This window comes from Anser cygnoides, chromosome 1 (genome assembly GCF_040182565.1).
Source record: "Anser cygnoides isolate HZ-2024a breed goose chromosome 1, Taihu_goose_T2T_genome, whole genome shotgun sequence".
NCBI classification, from domain to species: domain Eukaryota; kingdom Metazoa; phylum Chordata; class Aves; order Anseriformes; family Anatidae; genus Anser; species Anser cygnoides.
The window spans coordinates 141,312,075-141,335,326 of record NC_089873.1 but is presented as its reverse complement, the minus strand read 5'-3'; the positions used below and the strand labels follow the sequence as shown (position 1 = coordinate 141,335,326).

At 37.9% G+C, this 23,252-nt stretch overlaps 1 protein-coding gene across 2 annotated transcripts in view; it reads right to left on the bottom strand.

Annotated features, from left to right (window-relative positions):
• Positions 1–23,252, bottom strand: part of ATP10A (ATPase phospholipid transporting 10A (putative)) — a 113,434-nt gene that overhangs the window by 30,798 nt on the left and 59,384 nt on the right. Inside the window, exons 3-7 of one of the 2 annotated variants that reach the window (XM_013180709.3) lie at positions 18,292–18,377; positions 12,374–12,480; positions 12,137–12,268; positions 9,861–9,994; positions 8,432–8,684 (exon numbers count right to left, since the gene is read on the bottom strand). In XM_013180709.3, the coding sequence (XP_013036163.1) occupies positions 8,432–8,684; positions 9,861–9,994; positions 12,137–12,268; positions 12,374–12,480; positions 18,292–18,377 (712 nt within the window). The remainder of the gene's footprint in view (positions 1–8,431; positions 8,685–9,860; positions 9,995–12,136; positions 12,269–12,373; positions 12,481–18,291; positions 18,378–23,252) is intronic. The other variant, XM_013180710.3, reaches the window with a different exon arrangement.

The following is a 23,252-nucleotide window of genomic DNA, read 5'->3' as shown; positions in this document are numbered from 1 at the left end:
CCATTCCTAAAGATCATGGGCATTTAATAGCCTGGGTTATTCATTAGACAGGCACATGCCGTTTTAACAGGTACCTATTTATTCCTTCATTAGGTATTCATTGAAAAGCCTCTCATTATACTCTCAAAATAATCCACACTATGCAGATGTACAGTGCAAGTTACATACTTGTGGCTCTGCTCTGTTTCAGTTCCCTAGTGTAACAAATTAGATTTCCTAATGTCAAATGATAAATCGCTAGCATGTAAGTTAATTATTCAGGCTTTTAACAGAAAAAAAAATTGCACATGAAGATTTTTCTTTCAAAATATTTCCTGGGAAAAAAAAAGCTTGTATCACATATAGTGAGTTTGCCATGGGATCATTTTAATGCGGCTAGCTTTATGATCAAAGAAAACCCATCCTTGCCATCAGCTGTAATTTTCAAACATGTTTTAGCTGTCAGAAAGTGGTCAGAGGAGTTGAAGTCAGACCACACACAGTATCTAGTGATAGCTCTACCAGTACAGTATCGCACATCAGAGTGTTTTTCACATCTATTTGGAATGTGTACAGGCTCTGCCTGAAATGTGGGAGCTGGGAGAGGTTCCCAGTTCCTGGCTGTAAATACACACCCAGGCCTTGCTCTGACTGTGTGCCTAAGGCAGTCTGGAGTATGCAACATCCTTAGATTTTGCTGGAAGAAAATTCAGACCATGAAGGTAGGAAGGGCCACGATGCTTCTGGGTACATGGAGAGCAGACTTCAGGGCACACTGCAGATGAGCTTTGCCCCATAGCTCATATACAGCCCTAGAGTCTGGACCTTGAGGTTGATGTAGACTAACTGGATGATTGAGGAGGTTCCTTCATTAGCATTATTTGGTGTGATTTGTGCTCTTTTGTGTTATGTGATGGGAAAGAGGTTGAGCAACAGCACCTCTAGTGCTGTGAGGGCAGTTGCTCAGTGAGCCGCACAGCTGCAAACAGAAGAGCACAGCATCAGTGGCTTCTCCTTTCACTGCCCACCTTGTCCTTTGATGTGAATGACAAAACCTAGAAGACAGCTCAAAAAATGAGGGAGGTCACTGGTCTCCTTGACCGTTCTGTTGCATGGTAATGGGCTGCATGGAAATAAAGTTCACTTCACCCGCACAGGCTGTTCCCTGTGACTTGTTGCATGAGCTTTGGGGCAGCACATAACTGACCTTTTCCATCACTCACGCGCACTAATTCTCACCTTCTTCTGCTCTGTAAGCCTCTATGCATTTTCCCAGGGGAACTGCAGATCCCTACCTGTGAATTTAATCCAACTGATCATAGGTTTGCCTGTATCAAAAGGAGCCTGCAGTGTGCCATAAGCACTGATCCAGGCCCTCCATCAAGATACGAGCCAGGCTGCTCAATGGTTTGCCCAGCATCCCAGTTTCCTTCCACAGGAAACCCAGGCATGCAAAGAAGGAAAGAGCCATGTAGAAAGTAGATACAAGACTGGAATCTCATTTAATCAAGTAAAATCTAACTCTTTTGATACTAAAGCTGTTATTTCAATTTTATACCAAGGTAAGCTTGTTATAAAAAAAGCAAAAAAAGGCCTTAGCACCTTTCAACATCTTCTCAAGTACAGTCTTACATATTATGCAGCAAGAATTAAGAAGTTTGAAGAAATAATGAAACAGTGCAATTGTTATGTTATGGCTAAGGTTCATAATGCTTCAACAGCGCGAAGCGTGCTTCTTTGGGAACATTCTGTTCTCTCCACCCACTCAGCCCTCTCAAATTCAGAACCTTTTCGTATGAACATTACAACCTGAAAGACATTGTTGTGGGATGCTTTTCAGTTTCAGCACTGAAAATTCATGGCCTTGATCTTTTGTCTGATAGAGAGTTTTTTATTAAGGGCAGAGACACAAACAGCTCTGAGAAACACAGTAATGCAATTCATGAAAGTCAAATTTCACTGTCCTCTAGTTCACTTTATATTTACAGCACAAAGAAGAAAGGATAATTAATACTTATTCCATGAACTCTCTTCCATCTTTCAGAAGACAGCAGTACGCTATCAATAAAACTCCTGTCGTAGTTGATATGTATTTGAAAATAGTATTTATTTTTGTATTTAAAAAACCCTTTTATTTCATAATTTTTTTGTTTTTGATTATCTTCTTCAGTTGTCACATAAATACACCTTCCATGCTACCTCTATTCTACCATGAGGCATCCATTTTAGAAGCTGATGGAGGCACCACTGCCATACAAGCAGATGTCTCACTAAGTAGAAAAGCATGATCAGGAAACTATAAAATAATTTGTTCCATGCAGAACGAAACTCCAGACCCCCCTAGACCAGACTAATTCAGCTGTCAGTGCGTAAGCCCTAATTTCCCCATGGAAACAGGGAAATTTCACCCCAAACCATTTGGATAAGGCTGTTACTGAGTTACCATGAAGTAAGTCTAGATGTACAGTATGTATTTGCACCACCTTATTTCCTAATTATTTTATGAGTGCAAGCTTATTTCACTTTTAAGTGCTCTCTAGTGTCTACACAAAGAGTCACTCAAGCAGCTAGCATGCAATAAATTTGTATGAGTGTGCTAACATAAGCTTAACTTAGTTTAATTTGCAAGATCTTCCTCGTAAAGAAAGTCTTGAGATTAGAAAACACCAACTTTTCCATCTTCTCTCCTCTTGGCAACCCCAGGGGTTTGAAAAGAATAACCTTAAGTCTTTTATTAAGAACTCTTTACTCCACTTAGAAATGGAGATTATCCTTATTCCTCTAGAGATTTTCCAGAGAAATTGTTAGTGTAGATATACGCTTAGAAGAGAGTATTACCTGTCTCTAAATCTGTCCATCATGAATTATTCCGTGTTCTATAGGAGTTTAAAATACAGCACTCCCAATGTATTTAGTTCTACATCTGCTGGCCCTGATTCCCTCCACAGTCTCCAGTTACATTTTTTCAGAAAGCAATAACAAATGTAAAGAGAAACTACAGGAGAGCTACACAGAGTGTAGCTCTTCCTCCAGTGTGCCTGAAGCACCCAGTCCTGTTAATAGTTTTGATCTTTCTGGAGAAAACCTAAATGGACTATCCTGATATCTGAAGGCTATCAAGTTGAAAAAGAAAGGCAGAAGAGAAGTCCCTTTGGAAGCAACAGCCACATTTAGGGAAAAGGCTTTATTGTTTTTTATTTATTTATGTACTTAGTAAATTTAACTTTTTAGTAAATTCAATTTATTCAGTAAATTCCAGTGTGGCTAGAATGTGCAGTCTATGTCTTTTGATTACATACAAAAGGAATAAGAAAGTTCCACCACAAAACAGTCCCACAAACTAAGAAAAAGATTTTTCCATATAATGATCATTGCTATGAAAAGTAGTTGTTGAACAATCTTCAGCACGAAAAAACAGAGTACAGATAGAAACTCCTTTCTTAAATTCAGTGACTAAGAAACTTTGCTAGCCAAAGGAAAATCACCGGGGTTTTCACCATTTGCTTTCAAAAACTTATAAACTTATCTTTTTCTTACATTCTCTAGAATTTTCTCAGAGTCATTGGAAGGAAGTAGGAAGAATGCAAAGACTGAAAAAAAAATTGGTTTTTCAGAATTGTGTGGTTGCATTCATAGAGCTTCAACTTGTGTTTTGTCAAAAGTTCCATACAATGGGTGGCCAAAACTAGAAAAACAGAGATCACACCCCATAGACAAGAGGCAATTCATTTAGCATTTGGAAAACATCTAGGACAAATGTCAGGCCAAGAGCATCTGGTTATAGCTAAATCATATAACGACTTTCACAAGCACAGTCAGCTTTTGGGCACCTACTCTCCCTAAGATCAGCAGATAGATTTGGGCCATGTCCAGTTTCTGGAATTGTTAGAAGCTGGTGACTAGTCCGAAAAAAAGAGCTGTGGTATGGCAATGTAGTTTTTACATATAGGGCAACAATTCCTTGTTTTTTGGTGCTAACATTCTTTTGGGCTAGGAGGAAGCACTTGATTAGAAGAGTAAATTCTTTTTTTTTGGTGGTGTGGCACTCCTTTGCAGTATCATTTTATTGTAGAAGCAGCACACAGCAAGGTGTTAGCTTTAAGAAGTAAGAGAAAGATACCACTCCATCCACTTCTGGGATTAAGCCAGAGTATAGTGCCAATGGGTATTCCATAAATGCTGAGGACATTTATGAATTGGACAATCATTCTTCCACTCAGAAAGGTCCATGACATATCCTGCTCCTGAATTAACACACTCCAAATCAAGAAGAGCCATTGAAGGAAACAAGATTTGAGAAAACGTAACACAGATATGAGATGGGAATTCTCTTCACCTGTATTTAGAATCCTAAAGCACACAGAAAATGGCATGTAATATATAATAAATCTAAATGTCTAAAACAGGCATGATGAGCTACCTCCTACAAATGATTAATTTTCTTCATTAACTGTAAAGTCACTAGATGTCTATCTTCCACATAAATATCTAAAATTAGGTAACAAGAATCTCATCCCTTTCAATATGGTCTCCACGAGGCCCACTGATCAGTTTGATCCTGATCGGTGCATATTCTATCACCAAAATATTATAGGTGAGTTCAACAATGATGAATATTTGCTAGAGTTTGCATCATGGAACAGCTGCCAAGCACGCTCACACCTTCCCTCTCAGCTTTCAAGTGTTCTTGGATCCTCTTTGGTGCTAAGCCCTCACATAGCAGTACCCATGACTAATACTTTGTACTGTCTCCAGTTGGCTAGGAGATTCTGTCCCACGCTGGTGGAATTTACTGGCCTCTGTTATTCATGGTTTTGTCACCTCTTGTCTAGACTAAAACAATACAGTATCCTTGGGCATAGTGCCATCAGCTCCATAAGAAACGTAGAGCCAGTGCAGAATTCTGCAGGAAAATGTCTCCTCCAGCAAATTCATGAAAACTGTCCCTTGCTCCCTACACTGCCTAAAATAGTATTAAGTCTTTTTCAGTTTTTTTTTTCTTTTTGAAACATTTGAATTGCTTCAACCTTGCATGAGGTCCACATACGCCTCTGTGATGAAAACCATGATTAATATGCCCACTTTTGATGGAAAACAGAACTCTTCCCCATAATCATAAAGCTCACCTTTTACATGGTGAATTACATGACTCCGTGGAACAAATTTCCAAAGAAAATAAGGACACTCCCACCACTCAAAAAGACATATCTCCTCAAATGCCAAACCTAACACAGCACAGTTTATGCCTTTTAAGTAGCCCCTGAACCAACACAAATTGCGCACTGCACAAAGGGAGAAGAAGAAGGGGAACAAACAAGCTATGTATGCATAATGAATGTCACACATTGCTTAATACACTAGCGATAGGAACTCAGATACGGTGATGACAACTGAGGGATGGCAATGACTGTGGAACAGAAAAGAATGGGATAACTGTTCATAACAAAATAAATTTTATGGAGAAAATCTTACAATGTAGCACGCATAAAATTTGTGAAGGCTATGTACAATCTGTTGATTGAGCAACTAACAGATATATAGCAGTCAGCAGTCCTAGATTAAGCAGAAAAAATACTTCAGCAGAAAATTCAAGTTCCAATGTGAGGAAATTTCAGACCTCATCTGCCACTGTGGGCATGAGTTTCCCCCTTCCTGTGTATGCATGGCTGAGCCTCAGAATATAGGGGCTTGAGATGACTTTAGAGTAAAAATTGCCAGAATTTCTTAGCATGGGAAAAGAAACGTGTTACATCTTAGCTTTATTCTTGGATACGGCTGAATGGAACTGTTCTGACTGAAATTTCTCCCCCAGAACTCATGCCTGAGGCAGACAGCTAGCGTGGAAAACTTTAACCAAACAGTTAAAAGGTTTGTAAAACTATCCATAGCTGAAAACCGGATCTTAGCATGGGAAGGGTCAAGCAACTGAAATAACAGGCACTGCTACCCAGCCACAGCAGAATAATAAACTTAGGCCAAAGAGCTCAGAACTTTTATGGTAGAAAATGACTTGTTATCTTCAGCTTTTGGATCTTGACCTGTGTACAGCAATTTTAAATTCAGTTCTACATCTGAAAGACTACTCAGAATTTGATCCCAAGTAACAAATCACTATGCCTGAACAATTATTCAGATAAGTGAAGAAAGGCACAGATCAGCTTTGAAATGGATGAGAAAAGGTAGATGCATTTTATTTCGTTTTCTTGTGTATACGGTAGCCCCAAATCACTTGTCAAGTGAAAGATTTTAGAATTTTCTAATTCATGAAATCTTCAGTAAAGCCTCAGGAGGGGAGCTGGATGGCATCCAGCAGTTGAAACGTATGTCCCAAAACCTCAGAGGGGAATTCAGATACTCCAGTGTAAGACACAGAAAAGCTGCCGACAAATCATTTGCAATTAAGCACAGAGCAATGAAATGTTATTGATGCACTTACTAAAAAGGAATGAGCTGTGATAGACATCTCACTATATCTAAACAAAAAGATTTCAACAACAGAGAAGATAAGAGATGGTTAGAAAATCAGACTGTCGAGCAGCTCACAAAAGACTTGAATGAAGAATAATTTTTACTCCCTAATTATAGGGAACAAAAGCAGTAGAAATTATCCCAATTTAAGCATAAAATGGCAGAGACAGTTCTATTTTTTCTAGAAGTGAAAAAATAAAGTGTATAAATAAAGTACCAATTTTAAAATGATATTTATGTCTGCTATTTTATATCAACTGGAGTTACAAGTAGCCCAAACATAGAGGTAAGTGAAAGGAATGACAGAAAAAAGAATCAATTAGTTTATTCTAGGCGTTTAATTGATAATTTTGGTTGTAGTGAATTTCACTCTGCTTTCCTTAACATTTATATTATAACCTGAAATCATAAGATGAAAGCATGCACAAACTTAGATTTCTGTTAAGTGCATTACATTTGAAGAAAAAAGGATCTGAAAGTCAAGATTCAAATTCAAGAGCCTGAGTTCAGCCTCCACAATGGCTGATGCTCTTAAACTCATAAAAATACCCTTTCTGCACTGTTTTAGTTGGCAGTACCATCATCATTCCTCCAAGGAACACAGTACATTCTGAAATTAGTATAAATAAACAAACAACCAATGGCAAAGAAGAAAAAAAGAATGAATATAGAGTGTCATGAGCAGAACTCGGAGTCTAGAAACATACTCTTAATCCCAACTCTTCTTTCTTTCTTACCTACACTACAGAGGTAGGAAGTGATACCCTCTCCCTATTTCAGTTCTTATTTCTGTAACACTGGGGTAATAATACTATAATACTACCCAACCCCCCCCCCCCCCCCCCCCGTTTTTTTTTAAGAGTGCCTTAAATATAAGGTGTCAGTACTAGAAAAAAAAAAAATCAATCATTTCACAATCCAAAGCTTCAAAATATCTTTTTCTACCTTGGAATCTTCTGAACTTTTTAAAGCATGTGTTAAATTTTCCAGTCTATTTGATTATTTCTCTTATTCCATATACTTTTTGTAACCTTGACTTCTGTAATGGTCTTCAAGAAAACTTCCTTATCAGTGATTTTAAAATGTTATGTAGATTAAGAAACTTAATTTTTGCAATTAGAAATGCAATACTGTAGGTATTGATATTGCTTGGTACACAGATGGAGTTTGATTTGAAGAGTTAAGATCTGTTACATAACAAACAATAACAATAAACATTAGAGGAAAACAGGAAAACAGTTAAACAAAAAAACTAAACAAAAAAAGAAAACAAACACAGGAATTCACTTCATTATTTTAAGAGAGTGACAAGATGACATAGGGATGACCACCCTCACTTTCCCTTGTGACAAAAACCAGCTTTTTAGTGTTTCAGAGCTCTGATACCTGTGCACATTCTCTCAACTGCAATGTTCCCATAGCACTGGAGGTATTTTAACACAGACACCTGTCACACAGGCGCACTGAAAAGAATCTGATAAAGGTAACATAAAATATGCTATTAGATCAGATTATGTTTCCTGTGAACATGAAAAGCAGAAGCTTTGTTTATGATCTGTTCTCAGCACACAAGGATAACCTCATTCCAGGTATTCAATCAGACATTAATCTGGCTGTGTGCTTAAAGCTGGTATTTTACATAGTATATTCAAACAAACCGTTGTGTATCGTCAGCACTATTCAATTTGCTTAAATTAGCCATGTGCTCAAGTACTTTACTAAATCAGGAGCTAAAGCTAGAAGCCTCAACTGCCTCGATGCCTTACTGTGGATGTTACAGAACGTTTTGGTAAGATTGTCATTGCTAGCTGAACACAGCCATCAAATTATAGTAACTTGAAAACAGCTATTATGGAGTCTGCCGAGAAGATACATGCAATTTCTTTTATTTTTCTCTTTGATTTAAGATTACAGCAACTTTTTAATCTACTTCAGATTGCACCAAAGTACGGCAGTTAGATAGAAAACAAGATCGTGAGCTCACCGTTATCGTCATGGGAATACTCTATTCCAGAAACAGTGCATCTTCGGAAAACCATCTTGTTTTCAGTAAGCGTCCCAGTCTTGTCTGAAAAGATAAACTGCACCTGACCTAAGTCTTCTGTGATATTTAAAGCTCGGCACTGCAGCTGAGAGTCTGTTTCTTCATCGTATAAATCTTTATCTTGATGAATAAAGTATACTTGGCAGATTTTAACTATTTCAATGGACACATATAAAGAAATTGGAATCATAACCTAGAATACACAAAAAGAGAGCGAATTAGGAGAAAACAAGCAAGGATACTCTGAATTAATAAAATCTAACTTGGCAGTGGACAGAACACAAAGAGACTATGTACTTTAAGCATCTACTCTAAATCTATTAACATGTTTGAAAAATATCTACTTACTGAGCTAGATTAGGAAAACCTACAGTGAATTGCAGATCTGAAATACGTTATTATGTCTGGAGAGAAGCAAATATTTTTGGGGCTAATAAGGTGAGCCTGAAACTAACCAGGAAAACAAAACAAAACAAACAGCATGGTCAGACTCCTGTAAGTGTGAAATAATATTTTGTATTTAAAGAACAGAATAATTTTATTCGGCATAAATAATAGACTGTTTACAAATTCACTTTGCAGCAGTAAGAGAAACAAAATAAGAACTGTAAAGCTTTCCACAGGAACAATCACTTTGGCCACGGCTTTTGCACTGCAGGTAATCTGAATGAAGAACACATTCTTTAGTTGCTGAAGAGAGATGTGAGACATGTCTCCAGAGAAGATTTTCAACTGTTTACTAAAGATTGTCAAAGATCCATGAAATACAGAACTTGTACTTGAGTTTTCCCTCCAGACGTTTATTCAGCTGATACGGGGTTGTTAAGAAGCATGTTTTCTGAAAGTGGCTAAAGAAGTATACAACTTATGTTCACACCAGGACAGTGTACCCAAAGTGGCACCCTGAACCTCTGATGTGTTGTTTCACAGTGGGTGGATATGAAGCATAAAGCTTTTTTTCTCCCAGGAGGATCCATTGCATCCTCTCTCTTCCTACTTGTTTAAAATAAAATAGAATAAAATAGACCTGAGTCTTTTGCGGAAGGTTGGTTTTCAGATGGTTTTCTTCTCGAAGACCAGTGCAGTTCTGACAGCTTATCAGATTGTTTGACAGTGTATCAGTTTGCTTATTTTTAGAAAAGTTCTCATCTTTTTACCACGGGGTAGACCATATCTTTCTTTGATTTAGGTTTCTGGTTATATATTATCACATTCCCTGTAGATAAAATTTAAGTGACTACACGTAGTTCATTTTAGTACTTGATTAGCTTCTCACATGTCTTAGTTGTAGAAAGGGTACTACACACACTGCACATTTATACCTTTATTACAGAATGAACACAGGTGACATTATATACAACTTGTATACCTGAAAAACTATGATCGCTGTCAGAAATAAATACACGGAAGCTAAAACAGGAGACAAGTATTTGCCATCAGGCCCTGGAACATCAAAAACTGGTTTCTTCTTCTCACCGTATTGCCATACCCATAGGCCATGACCTGTAGAAGAGTTGAAAGAGAGAGAAAACCATAGTAACTCCAAGAAAAAAAGGTTCATGATACAAATTTGTCCTTAGAGATGAGTTACACAGGAAATTGATACTTGTTTTCAGCTACTCTGTCTGTCTTGAAAGTGGTCCCAAAAACGTACTTTTTTCTTACTTTTTTTTTTTTTTTTACAGGGGTTAGTCACTTCAGGTAACTTTATCCAAAAAAAGCAATCTGGCTAGTCTAAATTATTAGTTTAAGCTATGAGTAGCAGCAGAGCCAACAGCAGTGAAGCTGAGGAACTAAGAACAGAAGAGATTTAGAGTCTTGCCAAAAGCCTTTTTTTATCAATCATGCTGGTAACTACATAAAGATAAGGATATTATTATTTTGGGAAAAGCACATTCTTGTTAAAGATAGAAAGTTGCCTTTTTAAGCAGCGTGCTAGGATTTGCAGCCAGTATCTTCTGAAAGAGCCCCAAGAGACCTAAAGTGCTTTGCCTGATGTTTTAGGGTTAAAACCAAGGAATAATTCCCCCACCATAAGATGCCTTCAAATTATCTTCACAGCATGTCAAAAATCAGCAAAAGAAGACAAAGGCCTACGTTAAAAGTAATCTTTTGAAAGACACGTTTTATTAGGTTTTAAACTTTTCTTTACATCTTGATACAATAAAACAGCATTGAACTCTTGAAAAATAAAAACAATACTTAAGCCAAGTAAGAAAATTGTTTTGCCCTTGTGCTACCAATACGAGCATATCATCGGACTGATGTCTGTATTTTTATTCTTGAGAGCAAAAATTGAACTCCCACACTTAGAATGACCTACATCAAGACTTGTTTTATAAATATCCTGCTTCAGATTTCCTCCCCTTACACTGTCTTGACAGGAGGCACAAAAGTTGCCTGACTCAACACAGCTTTGCACGCCTGAAGCACCAGGCACCCCTGGTTTTGAAGCACTCGAGCAAACTTCTTCCCAGCTGTACGTGGCTGCTACCGCCTCCAGCGGTTTGCTTTGGCCCTCTGCTGGTGGTTTCTGTCCTTGGAGCAGATGATGCCACGTGTGTCACCTACCCTGTGCCACCTCCTCCCATTTGCATTCATACAGCCCAGGAGTCACAGCTGTAGTGAAGCCACGGTGGCACAGAGCCTGCTGCCACTGCTCTGGGGACATCGCCCCTGCTGCAGTGGCAGAGGGGACAGCTGCAGGCAGGGGCTCCCCGCAATTAAGCCCACTGCAGCACTTCTCCCCCATGCTGAGATGCTGCACAAGTGTCTTGAATTCAATGGAAACAAATGCACTGACTGATTCACAGCTGGAAAAAACTCATCTTTGAGCAGTATTTAACAATACCTGGAAAAAGGCACACTGAGACTTATTAAAAAGGCAAAGGATTGTTATTAAACTACACAGTGGTTGTTAGGAAACATTCTGGTGTTTCTGCAGCATGACTCACACACAAACATTAGAGAACACACAAACATGAAGGATATGGAATTCATATGCAATATATTAACAATCATTTTGGGTGCCAAATGTAAAACTCAATTCTTTCTCACAAGTGAACAGAAAAACAGCCTGCAGAGTATTAACCTGAACCTCAGCATTTCCTTAAACACTCCAGGAAGTCTAAAGGGTTTTCTAATTGGATTTATGCAGATTTAGACTTTTATGTATTTCTTCGGGTTTAAAGCTACCGCCTTAGGGACAGTGCATATATGTTGTACGCTGTGCCCTTGATTTAATAAATAGTACTGGGGAATAGCACTGTCCTAATTATGTTTATTCTCTGCTCATAAATTACTTTGTTGACTGATTAATGGCATGTTATACTCCACCACCTGTAATTTTGAGGGCACTGCCTATAAAGTGGCTTCTTTTCGACTTGACATTTTTGGAGGTGGTAAAATCTATGCATTCAGATCTCTGGTACTATTAGCATATATTTGATTGATACTAAGAAGCTATTTAAATGGGACCGTGTATCAAAACATCTTGATTTCAAGGAAACACAACCAAAATTGGATAGTATGGAGGCAGCTATACAGATTTCATGCTTTGGCATATACACAGGTTTTTGGTAAAGCTAAGTACATGAATCCCAAATGAGTCTGATACTTAAGTTTCTATTTTTAAAGAGTACTTACCAATGGCAGAAAACAGACACATGATTAAAAGTATGAGGATACACCAAAGGACATCAGCATTCATCTGTCTTTCAAGCTTACTGCGCTTGTAACGGGGTCCATTATTATTTAATAAAGCTTTGGTCTCATGCCCTGCAAAAGCAATTGCATCAAACGATGTAATAGGGATTTCTGTTAGTGTTTCAAGGAAACTATGAAAAGACAGGATGAGCAGTCAGACAGAAAAACAACTTTTACCTGCGTAGATTACAATTCCTGCAACTTCTTCTGTATTTCTAATAGTGCATCCACGTAACAAAAGATTTTCTTTGAACAGTCCGTCTTTTTTTCCATTTTTATGTATGCTGCAGAAAATTTAAAAACAGAACAAAGCACAGCATATCAAAACATTAAGCTTATTAAATCATACTACTCTGTAATATAAGCCCAGGAAACATCTTCAAATTTTAAGAAGTTTTGTCAACCTGAATGTGAAATATTTCCTTATATCTTCCTCCTGGGAAGATCCTCTGAATCCCAGACATGCAGCAGCCCAACTGGAGCAGTACCAGTTGCTCTGGCTAGGCTGCGGGATATACAAGTGGGATATACAAATGTACTGGACATACGTTCACTAGCAATACGAAGGTCAAATCTACAGCACGTGTGCAGCCAATCTAATGTTTTGAAAATGCATTGAACTTTCTGTGCTTGTACAAATTGCGCATGCACAGTTGTGCATGTCCAGTCACAGTAAAACCAATCCATCTAAGAGCAATTGTGTAGTGCATAACATTCACACGGCATTCACGTTTTTATCAAAAAAATCCTAAAACGAAATATGGGGAAACTGGGAAAAGGCAGTGCTTCAGAAGCAGTGACACTAAGGAAGATGTGCCAGGAATAATACATGTAAGTTCAGTGAAAAAGAAAGGAAAACATATCCATGTGTTCATCAGTGAGAACAAGACAGATTCTTTTCAGAAGTGTCTCACTGTCTAAGAAAGAAGAAATGGCACGTGCCCTGATGAGTCTTGTTGATTTCTTGTTGATTTGCACCAAAGCACATGTGAAAATCAGAAAGTTATATTTCCACTGCAACTTCTACTGTGTATGGATGGAGTGACTCAAATTTCAGTTGCTGGAGAACTACAGAAAACAGCCTTATGAGAATTAACTGTCACAAGTGAAATGACAACAATAGTAACAACGATTAAAACATAGCATTACAATGTTTTATTAGGTAAAAAAAAAGAAAAATCAAATAATCATTTCAGACCTTGTCTGCATGAATAAAATTTAATTTAACAGACTGCTGTACCCTAATGCCTCAGAGCACGTTAAAGCAATCTGAAATGTGTCCATGTTCTGCCTTCACTTGCAAAGCATCAAAACCATCACACTTCCAAGTTATAAAAAAACAATTGCAATAAGAAATTAGCAAAAGCTGGGAGTGTAATAGAAACCCTGCAAAACTGCAATGTGCTAAACTAAAATTTACACTGTGCTGTTATAACGTCAAACGATGGATACCTAGATTTCAGCGTTTAAAACCCTGTGTTCCCTGAAATCTATAAATTGGCTTAAAATTGTGATTTTCACACACACACAAAAAAAAAGTGGAGTTGTGGAGTTCTTTTTATTTGTTTTCTATTTTCTATTTTCTAAGCCTTCATACCTGGGTTGTATCTTCATGCTTTTCTCTGTTAGAATTTTTTATTTTTCTAAATGAAAATGAAAACTCTAACTTTAGCACATGCTTCTAGGACCTCAGGCCTGAAGACCTGTATCGAATCCCCTGAGATATGCAAGAAAAAAAAAAAAGGCTCAGAATGGTGAATCCTTTGTAGTCTTTCCCAGGCCAGTAGGACTGCTTGCAGATTAAGGAACTGGTCATGCTAAGTAGCCTCTAGTCAGTGCTCTGAATGAATGGAACATACCCATAAATAATATATATACATATACATATGTATATATATATATATAGACACATGCACAGTCCTCTTTATTTCAGTATAATATATTATACCCACTCCCTGCTTCTAAAAGCTCAACAAATTAAAAGCATGGGTGTTCCAACAGGTACGCTTAGCTTTTCTCTGCTAGGGAAATGGAGAAAAAGAGGTGGATCTGAGAGCTGAGGTAACTGCAGCCGGCCTTATTTATTTATTTATTTATTTATTTATTTATTTATTTATTTATTTATTTTCATGAGGAGAAGACTTCCCCTGCTCAGTCCATCATCCCCCTGGGCCTCATGTACGAGGGGAGAGGTTTTGCTCAGCAAACCTCTGTCACTCACTGCCTCTCCTTTTGCCAATGGAGCTTCAAAAACTGGGGGCTGCCCAACAGCAGGTGTCAATTAGTGTAAACATTGATTGCCACTGGAGAATTACCCACATTTAATTGGGCTTACACTATGGGAAATATTTTTTTAATGAATCCATACTGTAGAAATTATGCTACTTTCAGGGTTCTGCTGTTCCGCCAGCTTTTTAAGACCGAATTGTACATTAGCCTTCCTTCCTCATAAATGAATGTTAGCTTGAGTTTTCTATGACGTCTCTAAGCCACAGTTACAATTCCTGTTAAAAAATGGACTTTTTAAAGATAAACCTACTTAGAAAGTAATTACTCTGGTTTATGATCTTATAGCTTTCATCAGTTCTTTACACTTGGCAGTAATAGTGGACTGCAATAGGCATATTGTTCATGGCAACAATTACTTGTGTACTTTTCCTATACTATTAGATTTTGTTCTCATTTAGCTTATACCACATCTGATCCTGCTCCACAGCAAGGGTGCAGTTATCTGAAGATAACCTGTAGATGTCAAGACCATTGGGCTGCCCGCTGTCCCTGCCACTTCTCGCTCTTCTCATCGCACACAGGCAGTGCCTCAGTGTCCAAAACACGCCTGTACCATGCGGTATGGGAAAGGGACCGACCAGACACAGCTAGCTGACACCTTGCTACAGCACTGTGAGAGGGCTTGTGCAGAAACAAGCCTCCTGGTTTAATACAGTAACTCCAACACAAGTCCGACAAGCGTTCACTTCAGCCTTCTTTCATGCTTTTCCTTGTTCGCCAGCATTAAGTAGCAAGGTGACATATCAATGCTGAATTCAAAAGGCAGTATTTTCTTTCATTCTGGTATTTCAAATTTCTTACAAAGCAAATGGTGGAGCTGTCATTGCTTCTCAACATGTGAGAATCCCAAAGAAAATACTTAAACGTCACCATCCTCGATCAGAACCTTCCCGACTCAACACCGATGAAACGTATTCCAGTTTGATTTGGGGAAATTCTGAGTCACTACAGCATGTCAGAGAGACAACGATGCCTAACCTTTTTTCCTTAAAAAAATGCAATGTGATTTTATATTATTTTGTTTTTGTAAACTTAGGACAAGTTTGAAATAGAAATGCACACATGCATTTATATATATATATTTATTATTATTATTATTATTATTATTGTTCCTTCTTACACCCATTTTGGAATTTCCTAAACAATTTTTCTGATATCACATGATTAGATAATGTTCTTTTCTAATGACATAATTTTTACCTTTCAGAGAAAAGCCGAGAAGCTGGGAGACTACTTCTTTTTCTCCCTTGCACACATACACACAAAAAGCTAGGAACAAGATTTTAAAGCCAATTTTGTTATTTTTTGTAACCTGAAACAGGATTTTTGAATGCCTGCCATGCATACTGTACATACTCTGGCTAGATGCACACAGTCAGAGGGCACGTAAGGTTTTTCTCTATTCTTTTTACCCACAAGACTTCTTATAGAAGAAATAAGAAAGAAGAAATGTTTCTGAGGGTGCAGAAACTGCAGAACAGTATTACAGCAACCACTTAAGAGAGGCAACCTCCCTGCCTGTCTTGCACATACAGAGCATGTTCAATGCAGGTTTATGTTATCGTTGGTTTATATTATCTCATTTCATCCCGAGCTGCCTGTGCTACGTTGGTTACCTATAGTGATCACAGTTGGACTAACTGTGGAGACAAAATTGTACATGTTTATAACATGCACACACACAAATATTTCTATTCCCTTAAAGACTTATCATCATGGACCTTAGAACCAAAGGTGTTCTTCATATTTCAAACAGAAAAAGATAGACTTCTTCAAAAATGGAAACTTACTAAGTTCATAGCTTCCCTATTTAAATATCTTAGTAGCATTTCTTTGCAGTTGAGATATTATCAGTTTGGAGTTATCTGAACCTCTCTTTCAAGCACTGACTACTGGTAAGATTTTGAACAAGAGTTAAGGTCTGATTTTGACACAGTAATGACATGTTTCAATTGAGATGTGCTAATTACTATTCATCTTGCTAACATGCGATGTGAAATATACTCTTGATTTCATCATACTAATGAAGAAAATCTGAAAAGAGGGGGGAAAAAAGGCTCTCTCCCTTGACAAATCGGGAGATTGAGATTTTATTTGTTGATGGCTGCCCCCACTCTTCAAATGCCCTATGACCCTTCAGTTGTAAATCTCTTGCGGCATAGCTGAAGAGAACTAGGAAATGAGACTTGATGCTTCCTGCCAGATTCACAACTTTTGTCTTGATTTTTTGCTGGGTCAAAATAAATCCACATCATTTGTGAAACAGCCTTCCAGAACATACTACAGTACTATCTGCTACATAATTCAGTTGTGTAACTTACGTGCTATAGACATTTTTCACATGGAATACATAAATAAATACATAATGAAAGACACGTTTATACATATCTTCTACAGCATTCAACTCTGATCTAGTTTAAAATGTCCCTTCCCACGGCAGGGGAGTTGGACCAGACGATCTTTAAAGGTGCCTTCCAGCCACAACCATTCTATGATTCTATGATTCTATGCTCAATATTTTGGGGACTAAGATTCACACGCATAAAGTATGCTAGAAAAGTTGCCAAACTTTCCATTTCCATATCTGGAAATGTCATTTCTGCAGTACAGCAGGCTCTCTATTAATGTAGACAAGTTGCACACCCTCACACAGTAATATCTAATACAAAACTTTTATCTTTAAATGAACTGTAGGGTTTTGCGATGTTAAATAAAGGAACACATTTTCCCACACTACAACTTGATGTAGTTTCGAAAAAGCTATCCTGATTTACACCAGTTGACAGTACATCCTACACAATCTGTGACATCTGAGAGTAGTAACCGAGCTGGTAAATAGCATCACTATAAAAAACTCTCCAAGCCCCAGCAATTTTCAGTCTTTGTGCTATTTACGCAATTCAATACTGCTCATCACTCCTAATCCATACGGATAATAAATTATGGTATTCTAAACAGAATTAGCATCTGTTTAGCTCTTTTCATTAAAATTTAGACAAAGAAATTAAGTATCCTGGTCTTTCATGCTGCATGAGGTTACAGACTGCAGAAAAATAAGTCACGGAAGAGTGCACCTCCTAAGTCACCACTACTGTTGGCATGCCCACACACTACAATCCTGGCTACATTAGAAGCAAAGCGTTCTGTACGTACTTAAACATTTCACATTTGTTTCTGAGTAGGCCTAATTGGCCAGAGATGAGCACCCAGTTAATGCAGTTCTGTTTGTTTAGAATTAAGTCAAGCGGTCGTACGTGATTCTGCATGGTAATGAACAAGCACGCCCATTGTATGAGATAATTGTTTTATTTTGTCTGAATGAGAGTAAAGGAATACTGCTGTAGCTGGAGAAATATCAGTTTTGCCTTCTGATTTTCCTCAATGACACTTACATTAAAAGAAACATCAAACAGACACATCTTCATACAGAGTACAACAGATTGTGCTTGTTTGTTGGCTCTCTTGGACTGGTTTTCTATTTCCTCCCATTTCCAGATGGGCTTTTCTGATCCTTGGAGTGAGGGAAAGGGAGAAGAGTGTCCGTAACTGCACTGCTTCATGCATTCATTACTGGAGTTTAAACTGATCAAAGCTACCAAATACATTCGTCCTAAGGAATGGAAACGTGAGGCTCCCACCTCCATTATAGGAGAGTATCCTCTACACGAGCTTGAATATGCATCCCTAGATATTTAGCATGACGATGGCATAGCTTATATAACACAGCCCAAACAGAAACAGCATGTACTTAATTCTGTATCAGAGGAAGGGAGTGTATACTGAAGGATATTATATGAAATACTCACATGTAACCTCGAAACCTACTTAAGTCGTTGTTTGGATTCTCGCATTCAATGACACTGGTGAACTTCAACGGGTCAAATTCTGAGTCCTGGAAAAATAAAAATACTAATTACTTAGTGCAAAGACTTGCAAATTATAGTCAGAATCACTTTCTTAAATAGCTTTCATAACATATTAAAGTTCATTTTTTCAAAGGCAATCAGTTGAATGACACTGACCACTGGCACTGAAAATTAAATGGACCTGAGCACCTGATTTCTGTAGGTACCTTGTAGAATCTCCCTTACAAAGATGACTTTTTTGTTCTGCAAGTGAAAGAATACGAGTTTCTAAAGCCATTAGATACAAGAAGCCAAACCCAGAAGTCAAATGAATTTGATCTGGACTCGAAAAAGCAAATTTACCTGGGAAGGCTCAGAATACTCGAAAGTATCACTATACATCACGTTCTGTGAAGCTACTGCAAATCTAGGACAACATAAGTCAATATATTGTCCATTCTGAAAAAGCTAACATGAGGTTTTGAAATATTACCTAGATTTCTCAAATGCTTTATGACAACAAAGATAAATTATTCTACTACAGTAAATTAGAAACATATAGCAGAATAACTTTTCCTAATTAACACTTAAAAATCTTCTTGGTTCTCTACCACATTAGTCTGAAGCTAGTATTTTTGCTGACTGCAGATAGGTTTACCTGTAGGCACCACCTCCTTGTGCCTGAGCAAAAACATCCTATCAGAGCATAATTATTCGATTTTGTTAAATACAAATCAAGATTCTTCCTTCTTTGCCAGACTAAACAAACTATGCAGTGAAATGAGAAATGCCCAGTTGTGGTGCTGCTGAGATAGCTCTTTCTCCCCATCAGTGAGGACAACCATTAGAAAACTGCTTTGCACACTCTTTGAATGAAAGAACCAGTAATGAATCATCATATTATTGAACTTTCAACAGTGATCATACTGCAAATGTTATGTTTTATAATGTTTTTTTTTTCTTTTTTTTTTTTTCTGAGCAGCTGTAGACCCCAACCACTACCTTTTAGACTGCTTTATGGGAATAGCTGCCTGAGAATCAGTAACCAAAGGACAGTCCTATTGCCAGCTTCTCTGAAACACACAGGTGTCTCAATTTATTATTATTATTATTATTATTATTATTATTAACTCCACTCAGAAGATGTGCAAGAAACTACATTTTAAATAAGAGATAAAAGTGACTAGAGGATATGTCAGGATTACCATCAATGGTCCTCCTTAAAGGGGGGTGGTGGGGAATTTCTGCCAATTACGCTTGGAAGAAAGACAGCCTTATAGTATTATAGTGCACAGGAGACAATTCAAACCACCTACACCTGACACTTTTGGAAACCTTTACTGTATATTTGAGAAAGAAGAGATGTAAGAACTGTGAAGATGGGCTGTCACTTTGAGACAGCTACAGCCCACTGGAGGGAAGAATCACTTTTACATGCAGAATTCAGATTGTAAACAAGGAAAAAAATAAGCAGCAAAAACAAAGGCCAGCTTTGAGCAAAGAATAAGACTCCCATGCTGAGAATCAGACTCCCTAAATTACATCAAAGTCAGCAGTCAAGCACGTGAGCCTTAGCAAGAAGTCCAGGTGATCTTCTCCACACCAAATACTGTCAGTATTTAAGCTCATTAGGTATTTCTCTTGGTCAGCCTTAACTTTCTCTGGGTGACTGAAGCTTGATCCAGGGAATGCTCAGAAGTACCTAGTCCTGTGGAAGCAGCTAAACCTTGATTAGGCTGCAGAACGGGGCAGCTGCTGTGAAGCTGCACATCCACCCCCCTTGACCCTTATTCCTCTTCCTTATTAACACCACGCCAGCAGCCAGCAGCGCCCTGCAGCAGGCTTTAAGTCAGCTTCTTGCAGAGGGTGAAGTTCAGGCAGAAGCACGTTGTGCTGGGAATGCCTGCGCTGTCTTTGTAACGCCTGCTCTGCTGCCCCAGAAAACCATCTTCTTTTCTTTTATGCCTTGGTATACTCCTTTGCAGAAAAAAAAAACCAAACCAAAGTACGGGAAAAATAACCTACAAATAGTGCTCGAGGTGTTTAAATAATAAACTCTCTGACTGCCTAAGTATTGTGGTAAAGAAGAGTCACCACAGTAGATTAAATTGCATTTGCAAATTGGAGGGAAAAAGTTGGCTGGAAAGAGAAACATTTTTGTCTTTTGGTTACAATATACACATTGTGAAGAGTGTTATTCAGTTCAGTGCAAATTTTCATTTAGTGGTCCTAAGAAAAGAAAAGAAAGAAATCTTAGTATCTTTGATGAACGCCTCTGAGAGACTCCTGGAGACACCTAACAAAACCAGCGTAACCAAATGGTTTTCTTTGGTTGCTGAACTCAGCAAAGAGAGCATGGTTTCAGTGCCACACGGATGCATTAATTTGTACAGCAACCCGATTTCCTTGCTGCTGTGAATTCCTGACAGCAAAGCCAACAACTTTACAAAAAACAAACAAACAAAAACAACAAACAAAAAAAACCAAACCGAACCAAAAACAAACACAAAAATATATCAAGATCAGAGATTACTAAACCTACCTGACTTCCACATCACTATGACTGAACATGCTCTTTCTCCTGTTTGTTGGGTTCTTTGTATTTCTGATTCAGTTTTGGAACTAAAAGTCTTGTATCATTAAATCTAACCGTCTGTGTACTTGAGTACTGTTACAATTATCTTGAAATATGTGATTATGGTTTTTAACCAGATAATATCTGGGAGGGGAGAAAATCTAATTAGAATAGTATTTTACATAAGGGAACAAAGCTGCTAAATTCTGATTTATTGCAAAATCTCTTTGGCTTATTAATAAATCAAATAGCTGCATCTCTTTCCTATGAAATGGAAGTGCAGATACATTGTATATTACACCTAATGACACTGTTTTGAAATGAAAATGTTTCTGGTAAATGAATGAACAAATATGTTACACGCTGCCTGTGTGCAACTGCTTTCACTGGCTATAAGGAAGCACAATGTTAACATAAGATTTCACAGTGTTCAAAGTTCTGTTCCTTTTTATGCTGATACCCACACTTCAGCAACAAATAAAACATGAACTGTGATGACGTTCTACTATATTAACAGCTATGGGAAGCTGCAGCTAGAAGTAAGTTAATGCAAAAGTATTGCTTTTGAAGTGCATGAATCATGATTTGTGCTGTTTTCTAGGTCCATGAAAAAAATATTAAATTCTCCCCCACTACCTTTATTTTTTCTCTTACAGTGAATTACCGTGTCACTGTTAAGACAAAGAATGTAAGATCAATATATGGTCGAAAATGGCCCTTCCGCAGACCTTTGTGCAGCAGTTATCTCATGTACCAGGTTTTCAAGTGTTTTACTTCCCACTTAGAGAACTGCAGGGTATTAAAGCTGTACCAGCCTTGAGAGGATGCAAAGCTCCATACCTAGCCAGACTGCAAGCTGAACTGAGTTTTTTCAGTGCCTAGTTTCCTGAAAAAAATGACATTATTTGGTGTTCTCATGCTCTCCCAGTAGTCGTCAACAAGATCGGGTCACTCACAAAAAGCAGCTGAAGGTATTTTTTTTTCCTTTTGTAGCAAACATATTGCACAGTATGTACATCTATCATATGGTTCCTCTGCATGTCTTCCGAGTTTGTGTGTTGTGCACTGTTGGTTTGAACAACTGATTTTCTGATTCATATAAACCAGGGAGATACTGGCTGACTGCAAGTAAGTTTCCCAGAGTACTTCACAAAACTAAGGTCAGGGCTAAATTATGTTCATGTCAGTCAGACTGTTCTCTTAAACAACTTGTTCTCCTTTTGCTAGAATATAAATTTTAATTGCCATCACTAATTCTAAGGATGAGTCCCTGTAAGCCATGAGTAAGGCAAAATAGCTTGCTTACCCTTAAGGCACAGTTCTTACTACTAAGTAGGGCTTAATTCAGTGCACAATCTGGTTGTTGTTAAGACATCATAGAAAATTGTGCTTGAAAGGATACATGAAGGTCACTGGAGAACCAAGAAGTCTGAAAGAAGGGCCAGAAACGTTTATACTAATCTCTGTGAGTGCCAACCTTGAAAAAAGCCTATATGAGCACCATGTACGTCAAAGTCTAAGCAAAGTCAAGCGCATGCAAATACTCTAAAGAAAAAAGAAACAACAACCAGAACTCAAAAGTTTTTACTCCTGCATTAATGCTCAAAGGCTGAACGCAATTATATTCCCTCCAGTCCAATCAACCTTGAATTCTCTTAGAAACTGTGAAAGAGCTACAGTATGAGAGATGGATGGTATTTAGGAGCCAAGAAACGCAGATTTGTCTTCCATGAAACTAAAAAGGGAGCTGAACCCTTGTTTCCCTTTCTTTTCAAGAAACTGGACCAGTGTATAACTAACTCTCTACCCATCCTATTCACACTATCTGAGCACTTGCAGACTGAAAAAATGAGTAACTTCATTCTTTTCCAAATGTTAGGTATTCCTCCTGCTTTTTTGATACAACAAACACAGATGTAAGCATTATTCATATGGGCTCCAATTTTGTTTTCTGCTGGTTTTGTTTTCTGAAAAGACTGATGCTGTTCCTCCTGTTGAGTTCAAATTTCACATCACCATCATGGTATGACAGCATTGTCACCCTCCAACAGGGGTCCAAGCTTTAATACTACCTGCGTACCAAGAGTATGCAAGTTACTTGAAACAGGAAACACAAAAAATGTGTCTGTTTGCCTTTACTCTAGAGAACGTAGGGAATAGGTGGATGGTTGTTAAATGCTGTCTGAAAAACTGAATGAATACAGGCCTGGACACAGCAAATGAAGAGATGGAACTGGTGGCATGCCTCATCCAGTGATGCGTGGTCTTGAACCCAGGAAACTGTTGCTGTGACTATCACGATACAACACAATTCTTTTTATGCAGGTAAATCACAATAACTTCAATC